The sequence below is a fragment of the Delphinus delphis genome, chromosome 2 (genome assembly GCF_949987515.2).
Source record: "Delphinus delphis chromosome 2, mDelDel1.2, whole genome shotgun sequence".
Classification (NCBI taxonomy): domain Eukaryota; kingdom Metazoa; phylum Chordata; class Mammalia; order Artiodactyla; family Delphinidae; genus Delphinus; species Delphinus delphis.
The window spans coordinates 99,174,973-99,199,287 of record NC_082684.1 but is presented as its reverse complement, the minus strand read 5'-3'; the positions used below and the strand labels follow the sequence as shown (position 1 = coordinate 99,199,287).

The 24,315-nt window shown below is 51.8% G+C and overlaps 1 protein-coding gene and 1 pseudogene across 5 annotated transcripts in view; both read left to right on the top strand.

Annotated features, from left to right (window-relative positions):
• Positions 1-24,315, top strand: part of PCSK6 (proprotein convertase subtilisin/kexin type 6) — a 190,399-nt gene that overhangs the window by 119,120 nt on the left and 46,964 nt on the right. For all 5 annotated transcript variants that reach the window (XM_060005284.1, XM_060005283.1, XM_060005286.1 and 2 more), the window contains 4 exons: positions 1,431-1,534; positions 3,294-3,411; positions 14,584-14,772; positions 18,490-18,626. In XM_060005284.1, coding sequence (XP_059861267.1) covers positions 1,431-1,534; positions 3,294-3,411; positions 14,584-14,772; positions 18,490-18,626 — 548 coding nt within the window. The remainder of the gene's footprint in view (positions 1-1,430; positions 1,535-3,293; positions 3,412-14,583; positions 14,773-18,489; positions 18,627-24,315) is intronic.
• Positions 17,008-17,166, top strand: LOC132421321 (U2 spliceosomal RNA; annotated as a pseudogene).

Genomic DNA, 24,315 nt, shown 5'->3' with positions numbered 1-24,315 from the left:
TTCCACTTGTGAGTGTGCACCCAAAAGGACGGAGAGCAGAGACTCGAAGAGATATTTATACAGCCATGTTCACAGCAGCATTACTCACAATAGCAGAAGGTGGAAGCAACCCAGATGTCCATCAGTAGATGAATGTGGTCTATGGAATGTCATTCGGCCTTGAGAAGGAAGGAGGTTCTGACCCCTGCAGCAACGTGGACGAACCTGGAGGACATTATGCTGAGTGAACTAAGCCAGTCACAGAAGGACAGATACCTTGGGACTCCACTTCTGTGAGGCACCTGGAGTCATCAAATCCATAGAGACAGAAAGTAGGATGGCCTGGCCAGGGGCCTGGGGGAGGGATAGGGAGTGAGTGAGTGATGGGGGCAGAGGTTCAGTGGGTTAAGATGATCACGTTCTGGAGATGCACGGTGGTGACGGCTGCATAACACGGTGAATGTGTTTAATGGCGCTGAACTGTACGCTTAAAAACGGTTGAGATGGTACATTTTATGTTACATATATTTGCAGACACACACACAAAGAGTGGGCAGTTGGAAAGATGCCTGTGAGGACTGGCCAGGGCAGGTGCTATTTAAGAAGAGGTGGCGAAGGCTACGTCCAGGGAGCTCCCGCTGTTGTTTTTTTTTTTTGGCTGTGCTGTGTGGCCTGCAGGATCTTAGTTCCCCAACCAAGGATCGAATCCATGCCCCCTGCAGTGGAAGCACGGAGTCTTAACCACTGGACTGCCAGGGAAGTCCCCAGGGAGCTCCCATTCTTGTCTGTGTTGCGGTCCTAGTGCTGTGGACAGAGCAGGATTCTGAGAGCATCATTGTCAGGTGGATCCTGTTTTGAGGAGTGTTGAAAAGGCAAGCAGATGTATCTTAGTGTCCAAGGTATCTCATCTCTGCATTTTTAATCGTGGGCAAGTGTTCTTTTAATGAAATGTTTCTACTCTGCACCAAAATGAATATATTGTTAATGTAGAATTACTAAAATCTCAAATTCTAGTGTGTGGGCAGTGGTCCTGGACATGGTGTCTGAGTAGGTGATGGCTGGGCGTGCCCCGGCCCACGGAATGCTCACTCACATGGTAAAGACTAGTCCAGATTGTCCCAACACGTGCTGATACGTAAGGCTGTCCTCCCCCCGGGGCCAGAGTTTGCCATAGAGCCTCATACAGACTCAGGTGGATCGTGGTAGCAAGGCTAGGCTTTAACACTGTGGGTTTTTGGTCACCCATTGTACTATCTTATCTTAGGGTTTGATGACTAGAAACCGTTCTTTACAAAGAGGTTGTGACGTTGACCCTTGACAAGGAGGGGAGCCTGCGGAGCCTTCCTCAAGTCCAGGCACGAGGCCGGCTCCCAACGCCCCACCTCTGATGGGCCTTGTGGCCGCCTTACAGACCCACATGAGTACAGCCGTCTGTCCTTGTGTCATTGCAGCAGCCAGCTGACCTGGAGGGACGTCCAGCACCTGCTGGTGAAGACGTCCAGGCCGGCCCACCTCAAAGCAAACGACTGGAAGGTGAACGGTGCTGGTCATAAAGGTGCGGCCAAGACTCCGGGGCTGGGTGGGTCCTGACCTCCTGGAGCCTGTATGGGCGGGGACATGAATTTCTCAAAAAGAACCCCCAAATAACATTAAGTATGTGTCACAAGAATGAAAGGTAGAAATCCAGTAGTTTAATAAGGTCACTCAAGTTCTGGGCTTGCTAAGCCTCCCGACTTCTGCCACGTCAGGGGCCACCTGTACCAGTATGGACTTCATGGTTCTCTTTAAATGGGCTTGCCTATTTTTTTTTTTTTTTACACAGAGAAGTATATTTTAAAAGGAAGCTCTGTTACATCTAGTTAATCATGGGTTTGATGTGTAGTTACGTTTTTTCTAACGCACATTAAAACAAATCCATAATTATTAAGATACATGATGTTTGCTTATGTGCCACCTAAGGACAACTTGCATTCTCAGCCCTGGGTAGCTCTACAGTTTTGAAACTATCCCTCAGTTTCCTGACCTGTACAAGGAGGACATTGAGATAGTTATATAAGTTACTTTCTAACTATAAAACTTCTGTCAGCAAGCCCTTGTGTTTTAAAAGGGCTCTGTCCCCATCATAGCCTGGGACAGACCCAGGTACCATGAAATCAACCCACAGTCCAGGCTTGTAACCCAGATATTTGGAGCCTCTTGAGCAGGTTATTATAGGACTGTGCCACTGGCTTTGTTTGTCTTGCTTCTTACCAGAGATACTTGAAAAAGATTTACATTCAGCCATGGTATGTTAGGGAGGACGTTTTTTCCTTTTCTTTAGCTCAGGTCCCGCTATTTCGACACCAAGCCTGATACTACTCTGAAAAATACAGGTCAAGCATTGTTACCCTAAGTTCCGAGGGACATTCCTTTTAATAAGGAGGCCATTGATTAGGCCTGATGCATCCTTGTGTTGCAGGAATGTCTGTGGTAGTGGCGTGCTGCAACAAGAGCTGACCTACATTGCGATTTTGGCCTAATTAAATAGGAAAAGAGATTGTATCTAGTTCTTGACCTTGCCTCTTAAATTCAACTCTGAAACTCTCCTGCGTTGGCCAAATTAAACACCAGCTTGGGCCAGCCTGTGTGCTGGGTGATGCTGCTCTCCCTGAATGCCCTAGAAATTCAGCAGGGAGAGCAAATGGCAGAAGAGATGAGCAGAGCCTTGTTTTATTGTGCTTATTGCACGTCGTGGTTGCGTGAACTAAGGTGTCGCATGTTTTGCTTTTCATGTCCGGCTCAAAATTCGGGGAGCGCAGATGCCAGGAAGTCCCTTTTTTTTTTTTTTTGCGGTAGGCGGGCCTCTCACTGCTATGGCCTCTCCCGCTGCGGAGCACAGGCTCCGGACGCGCAGGCTCAGCGGCCATGGCTCACGGGCCCAGCCACTCCGCGGCATGTGGAATCCTCCCGGACCGGGGCATGAACCCATGTCCCCTGCATCGGCAGGCAGACTCCCAACCACTGCACCACCAGGGAAGCCCAGGAAGTCCCTTTAGTATAAAGAAACTCGCCCTCATCTTACAAAAAGAAAGTACTAGGCCCTCTCAACACTTCCTTTATTTTGCACCAAAATGGGACGTATTTTCTGCCCCTCGCTCCTGACCTGAAAGAGTTGGGAGAGTAAAGCAGCTGGGAGTGTCCTCAGAAGGACGGGTGCTGTGGCCCGGGGCTCTCAGGCGCTGGCAGGGGCCCTGCAGCCCTGGAGGGACACAGGTGGCCTGTCCCTGGACGGTGGTGGCGGTGGGGAGCTGGGTCTGAAGGCCCTGTCTTTTCAGTTAGCCACCTCTATGGATTTGGCTTGGTAGACGCGGACGCCCTCGTCATGGAGGCCAAGAAGTGGACTGCAGTGCCCCTGCAGCACAGCTGTGTCGCTGTCACAGACAAGAGGCCCAGGTGAGCTCGGTTCTTCCGGTGTGTCCTTTGGACTCTGCTGGAAGGTATTTCGGGGATGGGGGAGATAGGTGTTCACACACGCATTCCTGTGCACATCGGTGAGGACATGCGTGTGTGGGTGCGCGCAGTGCGTCTGTAAACATGTCTGCATTTTTTCTTGTGGATTGTGAAGCAGGGAAAGGAATCGATTCTTGATCCAGTACTGTTTTGAGGCCTTTTGCTGTCATTGTAGTTTCCCCTTTTGTCAATTGCTCCATTCTGAGGCGTCCATCCCTCAGCCTGAACCCCAGCCTAGGATTGGAACTTCTTAGCCGTAATATTTAGCAGAGCCACCCAGACCTGGGAGCTGCCCTGCTGGCTGGGGGCGATGGGCAGCAGCGCCAAGCGGCCTCCGAGAGGCTGGAGCCATAGCTCTGGCAGCTCCACCGGCCCCGAGAGTCCGCAGTGAGACCCCATTGGTCCTGGACCAGGGTGGCAGCCCCAGCTTCTTCTCTGTGGCAGGAGAGGGTTTAGTATCCAGAGTGCACAGCAGCACGGTGTCACTTTTATCTGGACTCAGATAAGCTTAAGGTGTAAACACTGGGATTTTTTTTTTAACATCTTTATTGGAGTATAATTGCTTTACAATGTTGTGTTAGTTTCTGCTGTAGAGCAAAGTGAATCAGCTATATGTATACATATATCCCCCTATCCCCTCCCTCTTGCGTCTCCCTCCCACCCTCCCTATCCCACCCCTCTAGGTGGTCACAAAGCACCGAGCTGATCTCCCTGTGCTATGCAGCTGCTTCCCACTAGCTATCTATTTTATATTTGGTAGTGTATATATGTCCATGCCACTCTCTCACTTCGTCCCAGCTTACCCTTCCCCCTCCCTGTGTCCTCAAGTCCATTCTCTCTTTTTTTTTTTTTTTTTTTGCGGTACGCGGGCCTCTCACTGTTGTGGCCTCTCCCGTTATGGGGCACAGGCTCCGGACGCGCAGGCTCAGTGGCCATGGCTCACGGGCCCAGCCACTCCACGGCATGTGGGATCTTCCCGGACTGGGGCACGAACCCACGTCCCCTGCATCGGCAGGCGGACTCTCAACCACTGTGCCACCAGGGAAGCCCTCAAGTCCATTCTCTATGTCTGTGTCTTTATTCCTGTCCTGCCCCTAGGTTCATCAGAACCCTTTTTTTTTGGACGGCGGGGGGATCCATATATATGCGTTAGCATATAGTATTTGTTTTTCTCTTTCTAACTTACTTCACTTTGTATGACAGACTTTAGGTCCATCCACCTCACTACAGATAATTCGATTTCATTTCTTTTTATGGCTGAGTAATATTCCATTGTATATATGTGCCACGTCTTCTTTATCCATTCATCTGTCAATGGACACTTAGGCTGTTTCCATGTCCTGGCTACTGTAAATAGTGCTACAGTGAACATTGTGGTACATGAGTCTTTTTGAATTATGGTTTTCTCAGGGTATATGCCCAGTAGTGGGATTGCTGGGACATATGGTAGTTTTAAAAAAAATCTGTACGGAATTCCCTGGCAGTCCAGTGGTTAGGACTCTGCGCTTCCACTGCAGGGGGGCACAAGTTCAGTCCCTGGTTGGGGAATTAACATCCCGCATGCTGCGTCGCATGGCCAAAAAAATCAACTGTAAAGTAAATAAAATAGCAAGAATCCTATTCCGTTAGGAGAGGAGATCAGATTACTCTCCTGAATTCTGCTGTTGCCGCTGTCCATTGTATCCTTTTCAGAATGGTGTTACTCTAGGCTTTAAAATTGATGAAGAATGGAATGCATTTCTTTCTCTCTATAACTGTTTATTACCTTTGGAAAATGTGTGTTTGAAAAGAAAAAGAAATGATGGGGTGATTAAAAGGGATTCTTGCTTTATCAACAAAGATAGATCATTCTCTTTGAGCTCGCCCCTTCCTTAAAGGCATCTACCTCTTATAGTATGCCCTTCTGCTATAAAATGTTGAGAAAAGTGTTTCTTGCTGATGCCTTGCATACAGTAGAAATTCAGAAAGTATTTGTTGGATGAACAGCCACAGAAGGATCTTTTGAAAAATTGCATTTCCCTCCTGCTGCTAATTGTGAAGACTGACTGCCGGGTTATCCCTCCAAGGCCTGAGGAGCTGGTAGGCCAGCAGGCGAGTCTCAGCCTTGACATTTGAAAGCGTCGTTTTCTCTGGGGAGCCTTAGACTGTCAAACTCAGGAGAAAGTGGAAGGTTTTCTGAGATTAAGAGGCCTTTTGCATTCTTTTGCTTGGTTATTTGGAAGACCCCTGGCACACAGGCACTCAAGCTCCAGGTTAGGTGGTGCTGGACTCGGGGGCTGGGTCCCACCCGCAAGGCTGCCCTCTGCCCTGCCGCGTCCAGGCTGCAGCCCTTCCTTTCCACTGGCCTCCCCGTCGGGGCAGCTCCTGAATGAAGCATTCTTCTGCTGCCAGAAATAGTTTTAAGATGGGAGAGTGGTGCCTAGGTGGCGAAGGGTTGTTTTTATTTTTATTTTATTTTGTTTTTTAAGTGCTGGTACACGAAGTCTAGACAGCATGGGTTGAGGGGCGCAGCCATACTACACAGTGTGACATTGTTCCTGTCCTTTGAGGAAAGGTCCCCGCAAATTCCAGCAGACGGGAAGAATCGCACTGCTGTTTCTAAGGGAAAATCATCTTTACGTGTAGCAGTTTCAGACTCTCTGGAATATTCAGCCAATCTGCTGTCCCAAACCTCAACTGCACATTCAGTTGTTCCCAAGGACATAAGGGCCGAGAGAGAGACAGACAGCCAGGTGCTCCCACGTGGAAGGCAGATACGTGTTTAGCCCTGATAGCCTCATCTCCCGGCAGAGCTGCAGCCTGCCTGCCAGGGTCGCTTGAGCCAGAGCTGCTGAGCACCCCCAGTGCTTATGGCTGGTTTCCTTCATCAGGGTTCTTGTCTAGCTTTGCCTAAGCTACTGGGACCATTTAGCTTAAAGATGAAAAGGAAGTCTTCCCGCACGCCTGCTTCTCCCTCTGCCTCTCCCTGCTCCCTCTCTTCAGATGTTTCTTGATCTGGGGGTCCCCAAAGACAGCTGTCCACTCTCTTGGCCTCTTTCTGGTTTTTCCTTCTCATTGTGGAATCTTAGGATGCCGTGAATGTCCCAGACCTGGCTTCAGTGCTTCCTGTGGAGAAGAGCACAGAGAGAGGGAGGGAGGAAGGGGGGAGGGGGCCTCTTTGGCCACCCTTTGCGGACCCATGTACCCATGGGACACGTTTCCCTGTCTTCCCTCCTGAGTATAAGGACCAGGCCACCCTACTGTGACCTTCAGAGAACAGTGTTCCTTGCTATTAAGTGCAGGCGTCCTGGCAAGGACTGTGGCCACACCTGCCAGTTCTGCGGTGACGTCTGAGCCAGGGGGCCTGGGTGTCCATGGTCACGTGCAGGGCAGGAATGAAGAGCACTGACATCCTTCTTAACAACTTTGAGCCTCAGTTTCTTCTTCTGTGACGTGGGGATGTAAAACAGCTCCCAAACCTCACACCCTGGTTGGGGGTTTTGAATGAGTGAATATACGGGGAGTGCTCAGAACAATGCCTGGCTCACAGTAAGGGCCTGATAATTGCCGTCCATCACATTCACCTACGTATTTACAAGCAGCGTTGTTATAAAAGGACATCACATGCAGTCTGGTTTCATGAAATACCAGAAGAGTAAACAGCATGTGGTTAGTGCACAGTTAATTCTTGAACATCTAGAAATAGATGGTCTGCTCTGTAGATAAACCTAAATATTCAGAGCTTTTAGTTTTGACGTATATTTTGTGTGGTGGGTGAGTTCTTTAATAAAAGACAAGCCGCACTAAACCACGGGCTGTCAGGATGGTAATCTTCCAAACCTGCTGAAGCTGAAGACGAGTACGTAAGTCCTCTTTGCTTTGGAGGACTCTGGCTGTCTTTCCAGCGCGAAGTTAGGAGACATGGATGTCATAGACCGTGTCGCTGTAGCCTGGGTTTTTAAAGATGCGAGGGAAGTGCCGGCTAGAAAATCCTGCGAGTCAAATAAGATACTTAAAAGCTGGGCCTCGTTTTCATTCACGGGAATTATACTAAGCTTGATTTTCTTCTTCACTTTTTCAGAAAGGCTATAAAAGTGTTCACTTTATCCTCCTCTATCCGACACCCACAGACTTCCAAATAATTCTGCACAGGCAGATGGCACTGGTCATGATCCTCTTTACCCTCCTGCAATTGACAAAAGTTCTGAGGAGATTCAAAACCATCTGTGCCCAAGACCAGGCAAGAACGTCTTCCACGTGTGTTTGAATGTCACAGCAGAGAGTCGGGCTCAGCGCACATTTTCACGGGTGTCATCTGTAAGGCCCGTAACAAGCCGTTCTCTATCGCAGACGTGCCCGTCGAGTTCAAGGGATTTCCCCTCCTGCTGCACCGACACGCAGCACTCGCTGAAAGCTGCATAGGCTGTGCTTTCCCCGTGGGTGCCTGAGAGGTGGGTCAGACACCACGGCCTGTTCCGGGGTGGGGTCGGTGACAGGCTGTAAAGAGACAGCCCAGGGAGATCTGGCAGCGCCTCGGAGTTGGGGGGCCTGGCCCCTCTCGTTCCTCGCCGCGCCCACCCCTGCAGGCCCCTCTCTCCGGGCGGCTCCCTGACCACCTCCACGACCCCAGGGACTTCTTACTGTGTCTCAGGCGAGACGGGCTAAATCCCCCACCCCCAGTCCCTAGATGTACAGCATCCAGACTAGGGGTGTCCGCATGGCCTTCCTGCAGAAGTGAGTACAGCTTCCCCCGACGGGTCTGTGATGGCAGCCCCCAGCCCCACCCATCACAGCCTCTCTCCTGCTGTGCTGCTGGCCTTTCTGCTCCTCTTGGCCTAAACCTGACTCTAGGGCGGGGCGTGGTGCTGGACAGAGCAGGCCAGCTGAGGGACGCCAGCAGGGCCCGAGTGGTCCCCCAGGGCACAGCGGGTGCCACGCTCATGTCTGAGCACAGGCTGGGTCCCGGGCAGGATCTGCAGAGAGGGTGGCCCTGTGACTCCTTGGGTCATGGCCATGGGGACCATCTCCCTCAACAGGATGTACCCCAGGGGAGGACAGCCCCGTTAGGGCCGAGGGGCGGGCGAGGGTAGAGGGGTGTCAGTGCTCTTCGTTGTGACCACGGACACCCAGGTCCCTGGCTCAGAACCCACACGACCTCACGCAGAACTGGCAGGTGTGGCCACAGTCCTCACCAGGACGCCTGCACTTAATGCCAAGGAACACCGTTCTCTGAAGGTCACACTAAGGTGGCCTGGTCCTTCTACTCAGGAGGGAAGACAGGGAAACGTGTCCCTCTGGGCAGGAGCGCATCCCAGGAGCTCAGGCAGGATGGAACCACGTCCCCCAGGACACGTTCCCTCCATCCCTCTGCATCCCGGCTGTGGGGCACACTGGCTCTGAGACGGGAAGGCACCTTGGCCTTGGCTACCTGCAGGCTCCTGCAGTCTCAGTCAGCTGCCACCACCCAAGGGGCCGGGCCCTGGTGTCTGTCATGCAGCAGGTCAGCTGGGCTGGCCCGGAGCACCTGTGTGGCTGGACCCATGCCGGCCCGACTCCAGGGCTCTGCAGCGGGGCTGTGGCACACAACTGGGGCTCACGGCTCTTCAGGCAGCTAGAAGCCCCTCTTTCCTGCTCTGTATTGTGCAGGTTCCCTGCCCTCCCAGCCCCTCTCCAGGGCATCTGATCCGTGCCCGCCGGCTACTGTATGAGGCCGCTGCTCCTGGCTACCTCCATCATGGCATCCTACATGGGCCTGGGTGCCTTGAGGAAACTCAAGGGGTGCTCTGCAGTCCTGCGCTGGGGGTGACCGTACCCAGGCCCTTGACCTTTGTTCTGTCTCCTCATATCCCTTTAGTTAACTGTTTGTTTTCCTGCAGCCCTTGTCCTCCTTAGCTTTTTTTTTTAAGACTTTTTGATGTGGACCATTTTTTAAAAATCTTTATTGAGTTTATTGCAATATTGCTTCTGTCTTACGTTTTGGTTTTTTGGCCACAAGGCATCTTAGCTCCCTAACCAGGGATCAAACCTGCACCCCTTGCATTGGAAGGTGAAATCTTAATCACTGGACCACCAGGGAAGTCCCCTTATCTTATTTTTTGATGCAAACCTGTTTCCCCAGGCTTCCCTGGTGGAGCAGTGGTTAAAAATCCACCTGCCAATGCAGGGGACACAGGTTCGAGCCCTGGTCCACGAAGATCCCACGTGCCTCGGAGCAACTAAGCCCGTGCGCCACAACTACTGAGCCTGCGTGCCACAGCTACTGAAGCCCACACGCCTAGAGCCTGTGCCCTGCAACAAGATTAGCCACCTCAATGATAAGTCCACGCACCGCAACAAAATGTAGCCCCTGCTCACCACAACTAGAGAAAGCCCACGCACAACAACGAAGACCCAACGCAGCCAAAAATAAATAAATAACCAAAAAAAGAAAAAACCTGTTTCCCCCACATTGTGAGCGCTCCCTACTTCTAAGACAAGCAGTTGAAGTTGAATGATACCATGATTCTCATTGTTCACAGTAGTTGTGTTCTATGATGTCACTACAAATGCTGACTTCATGAATGCAGCACCGTCTTCCTGGGAGCCTCTGGTCACGACACTTTTGTCAACCGGTCAATACAGAAACTTGTTTTATATGTGTTTCTGTCTAGAGACACTTTAAAGTGTATAGTTGACTTATTTGACAATGAGCCATGGTCGGCGGCACTGTAACTCAGGCCTGGATGATGCCTGAACCAACACATGGATTTTCTCCACAAGCCACATCAGTGCCTTCCTGTGCTTAGGATGCTAGCCAGCACTGCAGCACTGTGCTTGGGGCCATTTTAAACAGTGAAACCACCAACAGAAAGCACAAAAATGTGAAAAACGTGGCACTCGGTAGACCAGAAGAAGGACATTTGTTTATAGTATGAGCTTGTTTGACCTCAGCTGGGAACACACACACTGGGCAGTTCACATATTCTGCCTCTCTCTCTGCAAATGACCACAAACGCACCACAAGTATTGATTTGAAGTTATAAATAAATTTTAGTGAGTAGGTGAATTTGCAAATATGGACTCATGATAATGAGGATTGACTGTAATTTCCTTGTCTCCCCCCACCCCCATCAGATTGAGCCTTAGAATTGGAAGGAATGTTTAAAGTCAGCTGATTTAGCCCCTTCATTTCACATAGAAGAGAAATATGTGCCATAAATTTAAACACTGTGTGTTTAAAACACCTTACAGCCCAATTAATCATGGGCAGCCCTGTCCGAATTAATATACTGGATTAGCCTCTTTTTTTTTTTTTTCAGCTCAATTTTATTTGCAGCCTAAATGATCGTCTGTGGTTTGATAATCAAAAGTAATTTCATCTAAGGAAAATCCTAAATGTGGACTAACCTGAGTAAGAAAGTCACAGAATCGCTGCCTCAGACTCTCATGACCCTCCTTCCCAGAACGGTCATCCTGGAACAGAGACCCAGGAAGTGACTCAGAACCTCCTTGCTGTCCCCATACAGATGGCCCCAGGCCCTCCCACAGGCCATGTTGCCTTCCTGAGTCTAATAAGTCTGTGCCAATGAACCCCTCTCCATCCAGTCATGACCCTTTAGAAGGTCGGTGCAGGGATTTCCTGGTTGACCTTCATGCATGACCCTCCGTTGTCATGGTCCTCGGCTCTGCAGCAGCCTCTTCTCCCCCAGACAGATGCCAAATACCACAGGGGGAAGGACACTGCTGCTTTCTGGTTCTGCTGGGTCTCCAGCTCCACGTGACCTCAGGACTGTCGGGGGAGGAACTGAGCACTGCCCGCTTGGCCCCAGCCCTGCGCGTGGAAAGGTGGCGTCACCCTGGGGATGCTCGGGGCCAAGGCACAGGTCTGGCCTTGCAGCTGAGCTGGGAGAGGTCTTCAAGGTGGGAGTGAGGAATACAGGCAGACCTTGGAGATATTGTTGGTTCAGTACCAGACCACTGCAATAAAACGAGTCACATGAATTTTTTGGTTTCCCAGTGCATATAAAAGTTACGTTTCCAGTGTGCCGTAGTCTGTTAAGTGTGCGACAGCATTATGTTTAAAAAGACAGTGTACATACCTTAATAGAAGATACTTGATCGCCAAAAAAGGCTCACCATGATCTGAGCCTTCAGTGAGTCATAATCTTTTTGCAATAGTAACATCAAAGATCACTCATCACAGACCTCCAGAACTTTTAATAATAATACTGAAGTGTTTGAAGTATTGTGTGAATTACCAAAACGTGACAGTAAGTGAGCGGATGCTTTTGGAAAAGTGTCGCCGACAGACTTGCTTGTCGCAGGGTTGCTGTAGACCTTCAATTTGTACAGAACGCAATTAAGCGAAGTGCAGTGAAAGGAGGTCTGCGTGTGCTGACCTGTAGTGGCTTCCCAGCTTGAGCAGAAAGACGCGGGGAGGGAGAGAGCTTCTGCCCATGGCCCACCTTCTGCTGCTTTTCCCAGCCACTTGATTTACTAGAAAACATTTTTGCCTCTGGCCCTGAATGTCACTGATGCCGTAAGATTCTAAGCGTTGTGAGCGCCTTGAATTTAGTAAACTGTGAACTTGTTTCTATGCATTTTCAAGCAATTAGATGGTATTATGTACTAGAGAATACTGGAGGGAGGTACCAGGAAGTTACTATGAAGCCTGTGGGCTGGTCAGGAGAAGGGAGCTGCTGAGGGCCCTTAGGATGAAGGAACATCTGGAAGGTCCATAATTAAGTCTGACGTGTGGCTCAGCAGGAGGTGCCACGTCTCTGTCCCCAGAGCCCTCTTCTAAGGAGGGCAGCCCCCAGAGCTTGAATATCACTGGGTCTGGAGGGAGGTCTTATAGGACCTTTTACTGCTCAGTTCCCCTAGGTCCTGGGAAGATGGCTTTGTGCACAGACAACAATTTCGGAGTTTAGTAGCAGAGGAACATTTTCGGTTATCTTGGGAGCTTTAAGATCTCTCTACATCAGTTTTGGTGATTAAAGTACAACTTATCTGTGTTTGTGTTTCTGTGCATTGTTTAACCTAAACCCTGCAGCTTCTGTGCGTCAGACTGGCCAACCTTTGTGACCTCAGGGGCCTGGCAGCTGGGGTCCCTGAGCCAGAGTAAAAACAGCAGATTGCAAGAGGCTTTGACAATCTTGTTGAGAATGTCACATGCCCTGAACTGCGCTTTCCTCTAGATGTCCACACCAGGGCTGGGCCCAGGGAGGCGGCCGTGAGGGGGATCGGGCCGCCCTCTTTTTTCTCCTGCTCCTATTCTCTGAATGCCTGAACCTCATCCCTAAGATTAAGGTTTCCTGGCTGGGATCCCATGTCTGTTTCTAGAGCAGGGTGATTGCTCCACATCCTAATTGGCAAATGGTTCGGAGTGGGGGTAGATACAGAGTTTAAAACTTCATTATGACTTTTTTTTTTTTTTTTTTTTTGCGGTACGGGGGCCTCTCACCGTTGTGGCCTCTCCCGCTGCGGAGCACAGGCTCCGGACGCGCAGGCTCAGCGGCCATGGCTCACAGGCCCAGCCGCTCCGCGGCATGTGGGATCTTCCCGGACCGGGGCACGAACCCGTGTCCCCTGCATCGGCAGGCGGACTCTCAACCACCAGGGAAGCCCCATTATGACTTTTGTTTCTGTTTCACCCCCATCTTGCTCTTCAGCCCAGGAGAGCATGGGGTTGTTTAGTGGGTCTTCACACGGAGGGGTCCCCTCCCCGCAGCACCCACGCTGCCTTCTTAGTGCAAGAGGGCCGGGAATAGTTTACCTGGAGATACATGAGTGCCCGGTGGGGCTGGAACTCTCCAGAGCTTTCTTTTCTGCTCTGAGTCTCCCGCAGCGGGGGGCCCACTGACCTGTAAACACAGACAGTGAAACTTGGGAGAAGGCAGTGGAAGAAATCAGCATCTCTAAATCAATTTAGGATGTATGCAAATCATGTTTTCAAATATTTAGAGAGTCTCTGAGGGAGTTACATCACTGTTTATAAGTGTTTTGATTGTTTTTTATGACTCGGGCCCAGTCGAACCAAGCGACGTAATTCCTGAGATAGTGAGCCCACGCTGCCCCAGAGGGAAGTCGGGCATAATGGGAAAAGCGCTCCCCATAATAAACAGAGCGCTAGCCAAGCGGCGGGGAATTATTCCTGTGCTGCTGGGCGGAGGGTGGCCTTTGTTCAGTTTACAGACCATTAGGGTGAGCCGCGGTGGTGCAGACTCAGAGGGTGGCCCGGCTGGGGCTCTGCAGCAGCGTCGTGTGCAGGCTTGTCTGCTCCATCTGGGGAGCATGTGAGAAAATCCTGGTGGAACTGAGTCCTGAAGGACTGGGGCTTGGTGCCTGTCCTCAGATTCCACCCCAGAAGATAAAGCTCCCCTGAGTTTGTACAGAGAACTGTCATCCACTCCCTTCACGGGGCGGGGGAGGAAGGGGCCCCCAGCCTTCAAGCAGACGGTCCTGAGCAGACCATCTCCTGTCCAGTCACTGTGGCCTCGACCAGTGCATTCAGCACAAGAGGCCAGGTCTGGCCCTGGGTCCCTTGTCTGTCTCCTCTTTCCTAGTTTCTTGAACACGAGTGTGGGTCCACACAAGCTGGGCACCTCTGGGGACTCAGAGCCTCAAACCCCAGCTCTGCCTCTCAGTAGCTCTGTGACCTTGGGCACGGTCCTGGATCTCTCTCTGGATCAAAAGGGTCGGTCCTCGTGAATTCTCACAACGGGGGCTGGTGTCCGGCACGCAGCCAACTCAGGAAATGTTTGCTGTTGTTATCATTCAGCATCACGACTTCTACCTTCAAGGCCAGTCTTTGAGACAGAAGTGCTGGGGTTTTAAAGCCTTGCAGACCCCAGGCGTTGAGGAGATGAGCTGGCCAAAGGGTTAGAGCACCGAGGGGCCGGATCCATGGGTACGTTAGCTGAGTCTGCACAAGAAGACATTCTTTAAATGTCTCTAAACAAAAAAACAAAACAAAAAAAAAAATGTCTCTAAGCAAATTCCAGAATGATAAACCTCTTCTGGGCAGGTGATGTAACCCCGACAGGCACTTCTGAGTGTGAGACCAAGGGGCTGCGGCCGGGAGGCCTGGATCCGTCCCCCTCGTGTGCGACTGAGGGCTTCGGGTGCCAAGTACTAAGCCCCTCCCTCCTCCACCAGGAGCATCCCCGTGGTGCAGACGCTGAGGACCAGCGCCCTGACCACCGCCTGTGCCGACCACTCGGACCAGCGTGTGAGCTACCTGGAGCACGTGGTGGCCCGCATCACCATCTCCCACCCACGCCGAGGAGACCTGCAGATCCACTTGATTTCTCCCTCAGGGACCAAGTCTCAGCTTTTGGCGAAGAGGTAAATCTAGGCTGGCCTGGGGGGCCGGGGCGGGAGCCGGGCTCACCTCAAGGTCACATGACCCTGTAAGGCACCTGGCACATTGCGGGTCTAGCTGTTTCTGCCTCTTGAAGACACTCACACGTAGACCCAACAGACCTGAAAAAATAGCCTTCTGCAACCTGCCCTTCAAAGCTGCCCTGGGAAACTCTCCATTTCGGGCAGTAAGTAGTGACAAAGGTTTGTGGTGGTTTCATTGCTTAGTGGAGAAATGCATGGAATTCTGGCTATGACTTCATTGCTGAGGTCATTGGAGATCATTTTTATCGTATTCATTCTGCATTTTAAGTGAGAACGTGTGTCAGAGGAGCTTGTGTCCTGGGGTAGAGCCTGCACGAGCAGGAGGCTCTGAGGGAGACAGACGCACAGGTGTTGGGAGGCTTCTCTCTGCGGAGGTCTTGCCCATGCACTAGGATGGTCCCTGTGGAGCAGATGCTCTGAGAGGGAGGCTCTGGACTCTTGGAGCCCAGTGCATAGTTTGTGGTGCCCAGTTTGTGCAAGGCTGTGGAGTCCTTTCTTTGACAGACTTCGAGACAAGAAGAAGCGCTTTGCTGCGTTTATGTGACTTGCGGGTCATCGGAGTGAAGGGGTATCGGGAGCTCGGGGGGGGGGCTAGAGGGTCCTGGGCCTCTTTTTCCGGCTCCTTCCAGCTACGAGGCAGAGGGAGAAAAAAGGTTTCACGGGCAAATCAGCATTTCCCGCTTCTCTTGAAAAACGGAACTGGCAGTCGTGCCCAGTACCCCTCAGGATGCACCCTGAGACTGCCCTGCCCGCCGGACCGCAGCCCCCGCTGCCTGCGTGCTGCACCTGGGCCCCCTGGCCTCATTTGGGTCCCTTGCCCAGGACTGCAGCCCTTTCTTGGGGCTGCAGGATTCAGAAATGGGGGTGAGTGACAGCCTCCAGACAGGACCAGGCAGGAGAGGGGCCCTTTTTCTTGATGCCCCTCTGTCCCCAGCTGCTCTGCATGACACAGAGAGAGGCAGTCGGCCTCCATCAGAGAGAGGGGAGTATGCTGTGTCCTCCTGGGCACCCCCCCTGCCTCCCCAGCAGCCCAGTCTCTCTGTGGCAGGAGACTGTGGGCCCGCCCTGGGCTTGTCCTCAGTGCGCTGGACACACCCGGGGACCAGACCCTGGCTTCATCAGCTCCCAGGGCTTGGGCACCAAGCTTGGCCCCTGCTGGTCTCCCCCCTCACAGCACAAGAGTGACAGGTGGCATCTCCCCTCTGAAGGTAGGCCCAGGCCACCCTCTGCACGTGGGATGCCACCATGGGCACGAGTATTTTGAGGGTGCCGGCTGGCAAGCTACAGCTTTGTGCTGTTTTGCAACCAGAGTTGTTACTATTAATCAGAACTTTTAGAGATTGCCTTTAAAAGTCCAAATTTCTAGTGTTTCTTGAAAAATTGGAAGCTGTCCAATACTGGGCTCACGTTCCAGGGCAAATAGTCACTAGAGCACCGCAGGGCCCTGTCCTTGCACCAGCACTGAGGCCAGGTGTGGGCCGCTCGTGCCCAGGCTCTCATGAGGTCACCTCGCTGGACCCCCGTTTGCTCCAGGCCAGATGCCTAGAGGCATCCAAGTTGACAACCCTTGAATCTGAGGCAGGAGCTGGGTGCAGACTCCAAATGGTGGCCTGCATTGACCTTGAGCACGAGGAGGCTTGGGGTGGGGGCCGCAGTGACCAGGAAGGGCTGGCGTGGGCTCTGGAGCCCAGAGGCCTGAGCTCACAACCTGCTCCTTCACCTCCCAGCAGGGCATGTGGGAGCTGGCCACCACTCCTCAACTCTGGAAACGTCCTGTGACCCCTCCCTCACAGTTAAGAGTATTACAAGAACTAGATGTGATGATAGAGGTGGAAATGCTGGCATGGTCTCTGGCTCAGGGGCTGGCTGTGCTCCCATCCTGCTTACACCTGCCTAGCCGTCAGCAGAAACCTTCCAGCACCCGGCTCTGTGTTCATCCCTTCCTAACTTCCATTCCTCTGCTCAGGCCCAGGGTTGGAGCCCCTGGGATGAGAGAGCGGGCGCTGCTGAGCTCACCTGGTTCACAGCTGCTCGCTCCCTGGGTCACGCTGAGCCAGCACCATCAAGCATGCTCAACCCGTCCGGAGCCACTGGGCCGTCATCTGAGTCGTGGGAATTTGGTTTTTTCCAACGCAGTTTGTGTGATTATACCAAGAATTTGTGTTTTAGGATCCAGTCGCTTCTCGGCCTTTTGGCTAAGATCAAGTGTAGGATCGATTACCTTCTACTTTATTTCACATCTTGCTTAATTCAGAAGCTTTTTTCGGGTTTCCAGGTGTTTTTTGCTCCGAGTAAGCTGACATCTTAAGTACCTCAGCCCTTGAAAGAGCTTGTCTTTGTTCTGTCCCCAGTGCCCTAGATTCAGTCTGGCATCGTGTGTGAAGATCAGCCTTGACCCTTGTGGTTTCTTAGAAGAAAGTAGAGGTTTTCCCCTCCCCGCACTGTTCTCCACGCAAAGCACATTTCCTTGATGAACATTTTTGTACAATGGCTGTTTGGAGAACCCCCAATTGGGAATTGAATCTGACATCACACAAAACATGTGTCTGAATTTCTGATGAACAGTAAAGAGCCTCTACATTAAAAAATTGTTATTCCAAAATAGAGATAGAAAATTAGGCTGTGAAGGAAGAGTCCAGAATTGTTCCTTCTACAGAGACTGAGGGGCCCTGGGTGCTGGAGAGGGAGGGTGTCCATGAGTTGCTCCCTGTTTCTGCCTGAACCAAGCGTGAGAAAATGGACCGGGGCCGAAGGTCCAACAGGAAGGACCTTCTTCCAGTCTGGAAGGACCGAGGGGGCTCTTGCACCTGCAGGGTACACGGGCCATGGGAGGAGCGCCCAGGGGTGCCTCCTGCCCGCAGTGGAAAACCACCAGGCCTGTTGTGTTCTCTCCCCCAAATGCAGCTGTGGAAACCTGCTAAGCCCTGGAGATTAAGGGACAACATCTTTCCCACAAGTTTGAGTAGTTGTTCATTTTTTCTTGCTTGTATCTTCTGGAGAAGAACCACAAGAGCTGGCTCTCAGACAAATGTGAAAGATTCCTTCGTTCCATAAACCAGCATTTTAGAAAGGCCTCCTTTGTGATGACCTTGCGGCTTTGGGGGAAGGATGGTGTGGCCCAGCCTCCATCCAGGACCTGGGGGTCACAGGCTCTGTAGGATGCCTACTGCGGTGGAACATGGGGGCATTCGTTGGTGATGGAGAGAACCCAGGACAGGAGTCAAAATGCCCTTGAGGGCATTCCATCTCAGCCAGTCACTGGAGGGGGGACCTGCAGTAGATGCCTACTCCCGGGGCCTCTGGTCTGCGAATTAGGGTTGGGGGAGGAGCCCACCGCTGACCCAGCCGCTGCCCTATGCTGGCGCCACCTGTGCAGCCTGACTGCCTTCCTTTCAGAGTGTTTGGAGACCCGGTGAGGTCACGGAGGTGAAGGTGCCGTGCAGGGCTGTGCTGCACAGCCAGGGCCTGAAGGCATCAGCGTCTCCTGCACCTTCACGCCAGCCACGGGCCAGGCCCCTTCCGCCCTGGGAGGCACGTCAGCCAGCTGTGCAGTCACCTGGGCATAATTCCCAGGCAGGAGAGCCCTCGGTGGGCTGGTCACCCTGGCCACCATCCCTCTGGGGACCCTGTGTCCTGACCCCACGTTTCCGATTGCAGGTTGCTGGATCATTCCAACGAAGGCTTTACAAACTGGGAGTTCATGACCGTGCACTGCTGGGGAGAGAAGGCCGAGGGGGAGTGGACCCTGGAAATCCAGGACATGCCATCCCAGGTCCGCAACCCAGAGAAACAAGGTCAGTGGGTCTTGGGAAAGTCCCAGCAACTTTTGTATTTCGATCCTTTTCTTAACTCTAGACTTTTATTCAACTGCAGTACCTGGATCATTCCTTGCTGTTGTTTTTTCTTGGAGGTAAAATTTACATAATATAAATGTCACTGCTTAAATTGTTGTTAAGTGTACAATTCCATGGCTTTCAGTGCCTTCACAGTGTTGTGCAGCCGTCACCACGATCTAATTCCAGAACTTTGGCATCACGCCGGAGGGAAATCCCAGTACCCATTACACAGTCATCCCCATTCCCCCACCCCTCCCAGCTCTTAGCAACTCCTCACCTATTTTCTGTTTCTGGATTTGCCTCTTCTGGACATTTCATATAAATGGAATCATACAACACGTGACCTTTTGTGACTGGCTTCTTTCATTTAGCTTGATGTTTTCAAGGTTCGTCCGTACTGTAGCAGGTGTCAGTGTTTCTTTCCTTTATGTGACTAAATACTCTCCCACATCTTGTTTATTCATTCATCAGTTGGTGGACAGCTGGGTTGTTTCTACTTAATAGCTATTATGAACATCCATGCACACGTTTCTGTGTGGACATGTGTTTTCAGTTCTTTTGGCTGTATACCTAGGAATGTAATTGCTAGGTCATATGGTAACTGTGTTTAACTTTTTGAGGAACTGCCGAACTGTTTCACAGTGGCCAGACCCTTTTACATTTCTGTCAGCAAGATGTGAGGATTTTAATTTCTCTACCAGCACTTTTTTAAAATTATAACCATCCTACTGGATGAGAAGTGGTATCTCATTGTGGTTTTGATTTTCATTTCCCTTATGATCAGTGATGTTGACCATCTTTTCATGTGCTTCTTGGCCATTTTATATCTTCTTTGGAGACATGTCTATTCAAGTCTTTTGCCCACTTTTAAATTAGATTGTTTGTCTTTTATTATTGAGTTATAATCATACAACAAGAGTTGAGTAAGAGTTCTTTAAATATTCTGGATACTAGACCCTTATCGGTTAATATGATTTGCAAATTTTTTCTCCCATTATGTGGGTTTTTCTTTTCACTTTATTGATAGTGCCCTTTGGTGCACAAAAGTTTTGTTTTTTTGTTTTTTTTGCGGTATGCGGGCCTCTCACTGTTGTGGCCTCTCCCGTAGCGGAGCACAGGCTCTGGATGCACAGGCTCAGCGGCCATGGCTCACGGGCCCAGCCACTCCGCGGCATGTGGGATCCTCCCGGACCGGGGCACGAACCCACGTCCCCTGCATCGGCAGGCGGACTCTCAACCACTGTGCCACCAGGGAAGCCCTGTTTTGTTTTGTTTTTTAATTAATTAATTAATTTTTGGCTGCATTGGGCCTTCGTTGGTGTGCACAGGTTTTCTCTTGTTGCGGAGAGTGGGGGCTACTCTTTGTTGTGGTGTGTGGGCTTCTCATTGCAGTGGCTTCTTTTGTTGTGGAGCATAGGCTCTAGGCACTCCAGCATCCGTAGTTGTGGCACATGGGCTTAGTTGCTCCGCAGCATGGGGGATCTTCCCGGACCAGGGCTCGAACCCGTGTCCCCTGCATTGGCAGGTGGATTCCTAACCTCTGCACCACCAGGGAAGTCCCAAAACCTATGTTTTCTTCTAAGAGTTTTATAGTTTTAGCTCTGTACGTTTAGGACTTGGATCCATTTTTAATTACTTTCTGTATGTAGCGTGAGGTAAGAGTCCAAATTCATTCATTTGCACGTGGCTGTCCAGTTGTCCCAGCACCATTTATTGCAAAGACTATTCTTTCCCCGGTGAATGGTTTTGACACCTTGTCTAAAATCAATTGGCCATAAATGTATAAGCTTGTTTCTGGACTCCCAACTCTATTCCACTGGTCCATAGGTCTCTCCCTATGTCAGTAACACACCGTTTTGATTACTGAAGGTTTATAGTAAGTTTTTTTGTTTGTTTGTGTTTTTTTGCGGTATGTGGGCCTCTCACTGCTCCCATTGCGGAGCACAGGCTCCGGACGCACAGGTTCAGCGGCCATGGCTCACGGGCCCAGCCGCTCCGCGGCATGTGGGATCTTCCCGGACCGGGGCACGAACCCGTGTCCCCTGCATCGGCAGGTGGACTCTTAACCACTGCGCCACCAGGGAAGCCCTGTAGTAAGTTTTGAAATCAGGGATATGTGGGTCCTCTGACTTTTTCTTTTTCAAAATTGGTTTGGCTAATCAGGGTCCCTTGCAATTCCATATGAATTATAGGATCAGCTTGTTAAGTTCTGGAAAAAGGGTAGTTGGAATTTTGATAGAGATTTTGCTGAATCTGTGGGTCAACTTGGAGAGTATCGCTGTCTTAACATCATGAAGTTTTCCCATCCGTGGACACAGATGTCTTTCCATTTATTTAGGGCTTCTTTCAGCAGTATTTTGTAGTTTTCAGTCTACTTCCTTGGTTATGTTTGTTCCTAAGTAGTTTATTCTTTTTGATGCTATTGTGAATGGAATGGTTTTTTCAGTGTTTTCAGATTGTTTACTTCTCTGGTAATTTTTGCTCCCTTTCATAACTCTTAGCTAGTAGTCGTCTGTTTAACCCATCTTTATTAAATGCCTGCTACTGTCTAGGCATTGATCTAGGTGACAGGGTACATACACCAGGAAGGAAAAGCACGTAACTGTGATGTCTTGTCCTGTAATCACCACCGAGGTGCTGAGCTCTACCGAAGTCCCTCTGTCGGGTTCCTGGTGGAGTGCAGGGACTGTGCTCCAGTCTGGCTTGTCTGTGGAACAATTTTACCCAAGGTTTGTTTTCTCTGATCAGCTGTTCCCTGTGGCCTTCTCTGCAGACATGCTCTTCTTTTTGATGACCCTAAACCCTTCCTCTGCCCTGATTCTTTTCTGATTCTCTGTAAAACAGTTTCACGGATTTTTTTTTTTAATCAGGGAGAAGGGAGGAGCATTGACTTGCTTTATGCAAAAAAATTGACTTTAAGTGATCAAGTCGTCTCTGAGGTCCCCCTACCCGCCCCCCAAATCACTTTCTTTCTGCCTTTAAAATAATAACTATTATGCAATACATTAGTGGAACAAATTCTGAAAATACAAAAACTTAACATTTTAAATCACTTGAAATTGACGTCTTTTAAAACTAGACGCTCCTCCTCAATTAGTCCTTTAAAAGCCCCGGAGTGCATCGGCCCTATTAAAGGTCCAGGGTCGGCTTGTCAGGCCGGCTGCATCCCCTGCGCCACGGGCAGAGGCAGGGTCCCCGCGCCAGCCGGCACCACCCCAGCCACTCGTGCAGGGGAGCAGTGAAGGCCGTGCATCCACACGCCACAGCCAGCTGACTGTTGGAAGCGCGGGATGAACCTGGTGGGTGTTTATGTTTCTCAGCACTTAGTAAGTCAGGGCTCCTCTCTGGACCTCAGCATCCTCAGCTGGGACGTGGAGCTGAGCTGGATGCTCTCCTGACCGTGGCCTGTGTGGTACGTCCACATCCTGGAAGGGGCCTTGCTGGCCTGGATGCTCCTCTGTGCTCTCTGGCCTGTCCGGACCCCACTCCTCTTCCAGACCCAGCTCCAGACAGCCTACTGTGGGGCTGGGTGGGCACAGAGCAGGCAGGCGCCTAGGAGACCCCGGTCCTCCTCGTCTAGCGCTCCCACTGGGGTTTTGTCGACACGCAGGTGGTGATGCAGTGTGCCCGGTGGTGCCCGAGATGCGGCAAGGCCAGATTGAGCCGAGCTGTGTGGACTGTCGTCAGGACTGATGTTGGTGGGACGCCCTGGAGGGATTCTGAGCAGAGGAGGGGCACGGTCTGAACCACCATGTGGACAGGGTCACTCTGACAGCTGGATCAGAGTGACTGAGTGTGGCTGGAGTGGGGAGAGGGCAGAGGTGGGGGGGGGGCAGTTAGGAGGCCATTGCAGTGTGAGGTGAAGGTGACCCTGACTGGGGCGGGGGGGCAGCAGTGGAGGTGTTGAAAGCAGCCGGTTCCTAAAGTAGAGTCAAGAGGACATGCTGGCAGATCAGACGTGGGTGCCAAGAGGGGAGGGGGCCCCGAGGACTCCGGAGGTTTGTCCTGTGCGTCGGGAGAAGGAGTGCAATTTCCTAGATCTGGGACATCGCGGGGGAGTGGGTGCTGGGGGGAGGGTCAGGAGCTCAGTTTGAAGGTGCCTGTGACATACCCAGGTAGAGCAGTGGACCTGGAGGCCGGGTGCACACATTTCAGTGCTGTGGGCAGATGGCGGGTCTTGAAAGCCACGCGTGTAGACGGGCTCCCCCAGGGGTGAGTGGGGTGACCCTCTGCCTGCAGGATGTGGGCACTGGAAAGGAACCTGTTTCCGTAACGATTCCACACGGGTGCACATGCCGAGCTGGGGGCTGCTTCGGTGCAGTGCAGAAGTGCGTGCCGTGCACCTCCCCACCACCCCATCCTGCCCATCCACTCCCCGCCTCGGGCCTGCACCGCACGTGCTGGCTCTGCCCTTGTCCTGCTGACATTTGCTCTCTGGAGTCTGGTCCTCCGGCGGCTGCTGTGTCCCCAGTGCCTCCTGCTGCATGGCTGGTGATGGACACAGAAGATGTCTGGTGAACGAACGAGGACAGGTGTGATCAGCCTGTGACCGATGCTCTGCCTGCTGCAGAGGACACAGCCTTAGTGGAGGAGGGGGCAACCCCGAATTAAGTCCTGAGACAGGCCGTCTCCCTCCCTGAGTGTGGGTGGCATCTGGGCCTGGGCCAGTTGAGACCGGTGCAGAATACACACCCCCTGGTACCTTCTAGCTCTGACCTTCTGTGACCTGCTGGACTCTGGGGGGCGGGGACCCTTCCTTCAGTGTTGTCACAGAGGGTCTCCTCGCGCCTACAGTGGCCCCGGGGGTGGGTTCATTTGTCTGAGCTTCGCCCTGTAGAAACACCATTCCTGAGGCTGCCTTATGGAAACGGGTGGCCAGTGGCTATTGACAAACCACACACCTGCTTCCCGGGCAGGACGAGGTCGGGCTCTCCGTCTCGGCTGCCCGTTCAGCCACCTGCTCAGCCGTTCAGGCGCTACCTAGCACCTCCTCCCCGAGCGCAGCCGAAGTCTGCGTTGGCTCCATCGGTATCTCTGCACATAGATGGGGGCGGGAGGGAGAGAGTAAGGACTGTGACAGCCAGGCCCTGAACCATGCAGGTCAGCCTGGCGGGACCTCAGCCTGCGAAGGTGACACAGAAGACCAGGGTTTCCCCCTGACACAGACCCCGAAGCCCAGTAGAAGTGCAGGCCTTCGAGGTGCTGTTGGTGCTGAGGCTGTGATGGGTCCCAGCGGGCATGTCGTTCCCTCCCTGGTTGTCAGCTCAAGGTGGCCTGTAGGTACCGGGTCTCCGTTGGCCTCGGTGCCAGACATAAAGGAGCAACACACGGTCACGGCCCTCAGAAAGCACGGCCCCTGTCCTTCCTCTGCAGTGATTCCAAGAATGGGTCCTGGGGCACGGGGCTGCGTCTCTGTTCATTTCAGTCCCCCTCAAATCTCTGCATCGTAATTGCTTAAAAAAAAAAAAGCCAGTTCAGTTCCAGTGGTATGCTGGGTGAGAGTGCTCTAAAATCTGAGATAAGACCGGGGCTTGCTGAGTAATTCAGTTGTCTGGATGACCCGCTCCCTCAAGCAGTACTCACCTCCTGTCACACTGAGCCTGGTTTATGTTGTTAGTTTTAAAACTCTTTTTTTTTTTTACAACTG